Source organism: Branchiostoma belcheri, unplaced genomic scaffold, assembly GCF_001625305.1.
Source record: "Branchiostoma belcheri isolate BF01 breed outbred unplaced genomic scaffold, Haploidv18h27 scaffold54, whole genome shotgun sequence".
NCBI classification, from domain to species: domain Eukaryota; kingdom Metazoa; phylum Chordata; class Leptocardii; order Amphioxiformes; family Branchiostomatidae; genus Branchiostoma; species Branchiostoma belcheri.
This window is the reverse complement of record NW_017804176.1, coordinates 2,087,070-2,092,563: the sequence shown is the minus strand read 5'-3', so window position 1 is coordinate 2,092,563 and position 5,494 is coordinate 2,087,070. Positions and strand designations below refer to the sequence as shown.

The window sequence follows — 5,494 nt, the reverse complement described above, 5'->3', positions numbered from 1 at the left end:
TGTGTTTGTAGGAACGGTTAATAGCTTCCCTTCGTGCTTTGTCTTCTATTATTTCCTCTCTTGACCAAGGTGCAACTGTCACTTGTTCTGTGGGTCCAGCTGGTTCTGCAGCTTGTTCTGGTCTGCAGGGTTCTTCTGGATGGGGGAGGTACATGTACATGTATGCCCCCTTTTTTGTCATCAGGATGATCGTTTTGCCCTCTTGGAGAACTGACTGTTTGGACCAAGGGAGGATTTTGAAGTTCATCATCACTCTTTGGAGCATGTTCTGGTCTGCAGGGTCCTTCTGGATGGGGAGATACATGTATGTCCCCTTCTTTGTCATCAGGATTATTGTTTTGCTCCCTTGGAGAACTGACTGTTTGGACCAAGGGAGGATTTTGAAGTTCATCATCACTCTTTGGAGCATGTTCTGGTCTGCAGGGTCCTTCTGGATGGGGAGATACATGTATGTCCCCTTCTTTGTCATCAGGATTATCGTTTTGCCCCCTTGGAGAACTGACTGTTTGGGCCAATGGAGGATTTTGAACTCCATCATCATCACTCTTTGGTACAGTTATCTCCTCTATGATTTTGTCTTTCTCCCTTTGACCCTCTTCAAATATTTCATCTGTAAAAGGATGTACAGCTGTTCTATCTGTTATCAAGTTAACAAGTTTTGCAAGCTGCTGTCTTTTTAGGGTTTCATCCCTTGTTTTGTTGTCAAATAAGACATACTGCCCCTTGCATTCCTCCAACAATTTTTTGAAGTTTTTAGGAGCATCATCAATGTATTTCTCTACATCACCCATGAATTTAGGATCTTGGTCAACATCATCTTTATGTGTGAGCACTATCACAACATATTCCATGAATTCTTCACCAAATAGCTTTCTCAGCATTTCTATTGCATCAACCTCTTCTTGTGTGAACCTTGCAAGTGTTACCACCAACAGGAGTGCATGGAGACCTTTTGAGAAGGTTGTTGCTATTTTACAGATTTCATTACAGATGTAATCGTGATTGCTATCTGTATCACAGATCCCAGGTGTGTCAACCACAGCTATTTTGCGATCACCTTTGTTCCTGATCTCATAAGTGCTCACTTTGGTTTGTGAAGATGCTGAGCAGGTCACTCCAAACTCATCACTCCCCACTATCATGTTTGCTGTGCTGCTCTTGCCAGACCCTGTCTTTCCGATCACTGCTACCCTTAACTCTTCACCTGGCTGAATCCGACATGTCGGATACAGATGTTCTTTGGTGTACCGTCCATGGTTTCTCTTGATATCTTGTGCAGCTATAATAAGTTTATGAATGGCATCTTGGTTGTCTTTGTACTTGTTGTCAAAGCCAAAAGTGCCCTGACTGTTTTGTTGGATTGACTGCAATGATTCAGGAAGCTCTTGACAAAACTCTTCAATTGAATTGTGCATGGTGCTGGTTACTGCAATCAAAAGATGCTTTTTCATTTCATCACCAAACATTCGATGTAGGGACTGAAATGCTTTATTTTCCAATTCAGCAATATCTTCAGACATCCTGTCAGACCAGACTAGCACAATAGCATCAATGCCCCCAGGGTTCTTATGCACTGCTTTCTCCAGTTGCTTAAATTCTGACTCAGTCATTTCTTTAGAAACTCCTGGTGTATCAGTCACTCCAATCTTTACCTCCAAGTCATCACACCATGGTGGTATGTAGGAAGTTATTTCCCTTTGACTTTTCTTTGTTCCACTCTTAGAAACAATCATCATATTCTCCCCTAAGATTGTGTTAGCTGTGCTGCTCTTCCCATTGCATTTGCATCCAATCAACAGGAGGTTTATATCTTCAACATTGGTGGTCTTCTTCTCATGCTTGATTTGTAGTCTTTGAGTTGGAAATCTTGTCATGGCTTGTAAGAGCTGTTCAGTTTTCTGGTTTAGTGCTTCCTTGTCTCTAGATTTGTTGTCAAAGGCTACTATTCTCTCTTCACACTTGTCGACCAAGTCTTTCATTTCAGCAGGAAGTTCTTCTAGAAACTGTGGTAACTCTTCTTGCTCCATGTGTGTCACAATGATCACAAGATGCTTGTAGAGATCATCACCAAACATCTTATGGAGTGAATGAAACACTTCATTTTCTTTATCTTCATTTTCGTCTGATTGATTGTTCCAAACTAGCACAACAGCATCAACACCCTCAGTCATCATGTTGGCCCCTTTCTTGACCTCATCCAGCTCAGATTTTTTTGGCATCTCTGAAAGTCCTGGAGTATCAACCACAGTTACTTTTATTTTCACACCATCCAGACCATCTAAAGTGTTGGTGCACTTCTCAGATTCCTGTGTTCCACCTTTGCGGGTAACTTTGAAAGCTTTTTGGTTGACCAAAGTATTGCCTGTTTCACTCTTTCCATTACGCTTGCACCCCACAAGAAGTATGTTCACTGTGCTGACTGATGGTACATCATTGGATGTTTGAGGCTCCTCTCTTGCTGTCACTTGCTTTACACTACCCGTGTCCACTGAACAGCTGCGGCACAATGTACTACTACATGTATTACTTTCTGTTAACGTATTCATATTTGGCAAACTTGCGGCATGGTCTATATGGTCATTATCTGCATGATCATGATGTACATGTACATGTATATGTTGTACATGATGTATGATTGTTGGGCTTTGTCCCTGTGTGTTGGAATCTGTATATGGGTCTGTTTGGGGCTTCAAAGTGTCTTTTGTTTGAGATGACTCCTCAAGATCATTTTTAATGGTTCCAAGTGGGCTCGAAGGAGTGATTGAGTGACTGAGTTTACTCAAAGAAGAACATGTTTCAGCCTCCTCCAGTTTCTTGACAAGATGAGGAAGTTTTGCATCTTTTAGAGCTTTTTTGAATGAGTCATAAGCAAGTTGTTCTAGTGTGCAAAGATAGTCCACAAGTTCTGTTGCACCTCTTCGGGGTGTCTGTTCTTTGATATCTTCATACTTCCTGTCTTCAATTACATTATCTTGGACCAGCTGATCCAATATGGAAAGAATTACTGGATGAATGCTGTCTATGATGTCTTTTCTACAGGACTTTAGAACATCTTTTGGTGGTCTTTTCTGTTGCTGTTTGGGTTGAGTCTCTTCTGATCCCAGTTCAGAGTCTGGTGGTTTGGGTTGAGTCTCTTCTGACTCCAGTTCAGAGTCTGGTGGTTTGGGTTGAGTCTCTTCTGACTCCAGTTCAGAGTCTGGTGGTTTGGGTTGCGTCTCTTCTGATCCCAGTTCGGAGTCTGGTGGTTTGGGTTGAGTCTCTTCTGACTCCAGTTCAGAGTCTGGTGGTTTCGGTTGAGTCTCTTCTGATCCCAGTTCAGAGTCTGGTGGTTTGGGTTGTGTCTCTTCTGATCCCAGTTCAGAGTCTGGTGGTTTGGGTTGAGTCTCTTCTGATCCCAGTTCAGAGTCTGGTGGTTTGGGATGAGTCTCTTCTGATCCCAGTTCACAGTCTGGTTGTTTGGGTTGCGTCTCTTCTGATCCCAGTTCATGATCAGAGTCTGGTGGCTTGGGTTGAGTTTCTTCTGATCCCAGTTCAGAGTCTGGTGGTTTGGGTTGAGTCTCTTCTGATCCCAGTTCAGAGTCTGGTGGTTTGGGTTGAGTCTCTTCTGATCCCAGTTCAGAGTCTGGTGGTTTGGGTTGCGTCTCTTCTGATCCCAGTTCAGAGTCTGGTGGCTTGGGTTGAGTCTCTTCTGACTCCAGTTCAGAGTCTGGTGGTTTCGGTTGAGTCTCTTCTGATCCCAGTTCAGAGTCTGGTGGTTTGGGTTGAGTCTCTTCTGTGTCCATTTCAGAGTCTGGTGGTTTGGGATGAGTCTCTTCTGATCCCAGTTCAGAGTCTGGTGGTTTGGGTTGAGTCTTTTCTGTGTCCATTTCAGAGTCTGGTGGTTTGGGTTGAGTCTCTTCTGATCCCAGTTCAGAGTCTGGTGGTTTGGGTTGTGTCTCTTCTGATCCCAGTTCAGAGTCTGGTGGCTCGGGTTGTGTCTCTTCTGATCCCATTTCAGAGTCTGGTGGTTTGGGTTGAGTCTCTTCTGATCCCATTTCAGAGTCTGGTGGTTTGGGTTGAGTCTCTTCTGACTCCATTTCAGACTCTGGTGGTTTGGGTTGAGTCTCTTCTGATCCCAGTTCTGATCCCAGTTCAGAGTCTGGTGGTTTGAGTTGTGTCTCTTCTGATCCCAGTTCAGAGTCTGGTGGTTTGGGTTGCATCTCTTCTGTGTCCATTTCAGAGTCTGGTGGTTTGGGTTGAGTCTCTTCTGATCCCAGTTCAGAGTCTGGTGGTTTGGGTTGAGTCTCTTCTGTGTCCAGTTCAGAGTCTGGTGGTTTGGATTGAGTCTCTTCTGTGTCCAGCTCAGAGTTTGGTGGTTTGGATTGAGTCTCTTCTGTGTCCAGCTCAGAGTCTGATGGTTTGGATTGAGTCTCTTCTGACTCCAGCTCAGAGTCTGGTGGTTTGGTTTGAGTCCCTTCTGTGTTCAGTTCAGAGTCTGATGGTTTGGGTTGTGTCTCCTCTGTGTCCAGCTCAGAGTCTGTTGGTTTGGATTGAGTCTCTTCTGACTCCATCTCAGAGTCTGGTGGTTTGGGTTGAGTCTCTTCTGTGTCCACCTCAGAGTCTGGTGGTTTGGATTGAGTCTCTTCTGTGTCCAGTTCAGAGTCTGGTGGTTTGGGTTGAGTCTCTTCTGTGTCCAGTTCAGAGTCTGGTGGCTCGGGTTGTGTCTCTTCTGACTCCATTTCAGAGTCTGGTGGTTTGGGTTGAGTCTCTTCTGACTCCATTTCAGACTCTGGTGGTTTGGGTTGAGTCTCTTCTGTGTCCAGTTCAGAGTCTGTTGGTTTGGATTGAGTCTCTTCTGTGTCCAGTTCAGAGTCTTGTGGTTTGGGTTGAGTCTCTTCTGTGTCCAGTTCAGAGTCTGGTGGTCTTGGTTGAGTCTCTTCTGACTCCAGCTCAGAGTCTGGTGGTTTGGGTTGAGTCTCTTCTGTGTCCAGTTCAGAGTCTGGTGGTTTGGGTTGAGTCTCTTCTGTGTCCAGTTCAGAGTCTGGTGGTTTGGGTTGAGTCTCTTCTGATCCCAGTTCAGAGTCTGGTGGTTTGGGTTGCGTCTCTTCTGACTCCAGTTCAGAGTCTGGTGGTTTGGGATGAGTCTCTTCGTCAAGATCATTTTTAATGGTTCCAAGTGGGCTCAAAGGAGTGATTGAGTGACTGAGTTTACTCAAAGAAGAACATGTTTCAGCCTCCTCCAGTTTCTTGACAAGATGAGGAAGTTTTACATCTTTTAGAGCTTTTTTGAATGAGTCATAAGCAAGTTGTTCTAGTGTACAAAGATAGTCCACAAGTTCTGTTGCACCTCTTCGGGGTGTCTGTTCTTTGATATCTTCATACTTCCTGTCTTCAATTACATTATCTTGGATCAGCTGATCCAATATTGAAAGAATTACTGGATGAATGCTGTCTATGATGTCTTTTCTGCAGGACTTTAGAACATCTTTTGGTGGTCTTTTCTGTTGCTGTTTCG

At 44.2% G+C, this 5,494-nt stretch overlaps 2 protein-coding genes across 2 annotated transcripts in view; one reads left to right on the top strand and one right to left on the bottom strand.

Annotated features, from left to right (window-relative positions):
* Positions 1-5,494, top strand: part of LOC109481091 (dynein heavy chain 5, axonemal-like) — a 39,661-nt gene that overhangs the window by 6,079 nt on the left and 28,088 nt on the right. The gene's annotated exons all lie outside the window — the stretch shown is intronic.
* On the bottom strand, positions 16-3,139 carry LOC109481112 (GTPase IMAP family member 8-like). Its single transcript, XM_019783592.1, has one exon. It carries the CDS (start codon positions 2,544-2,546, stop codon positions 18-20), a length of 2,529 nt encoding a protein of 842 aa, XP_019639151.1. The 5' UTR covers positions 2,547-3,139; the 3' UTR covers positions 16-17.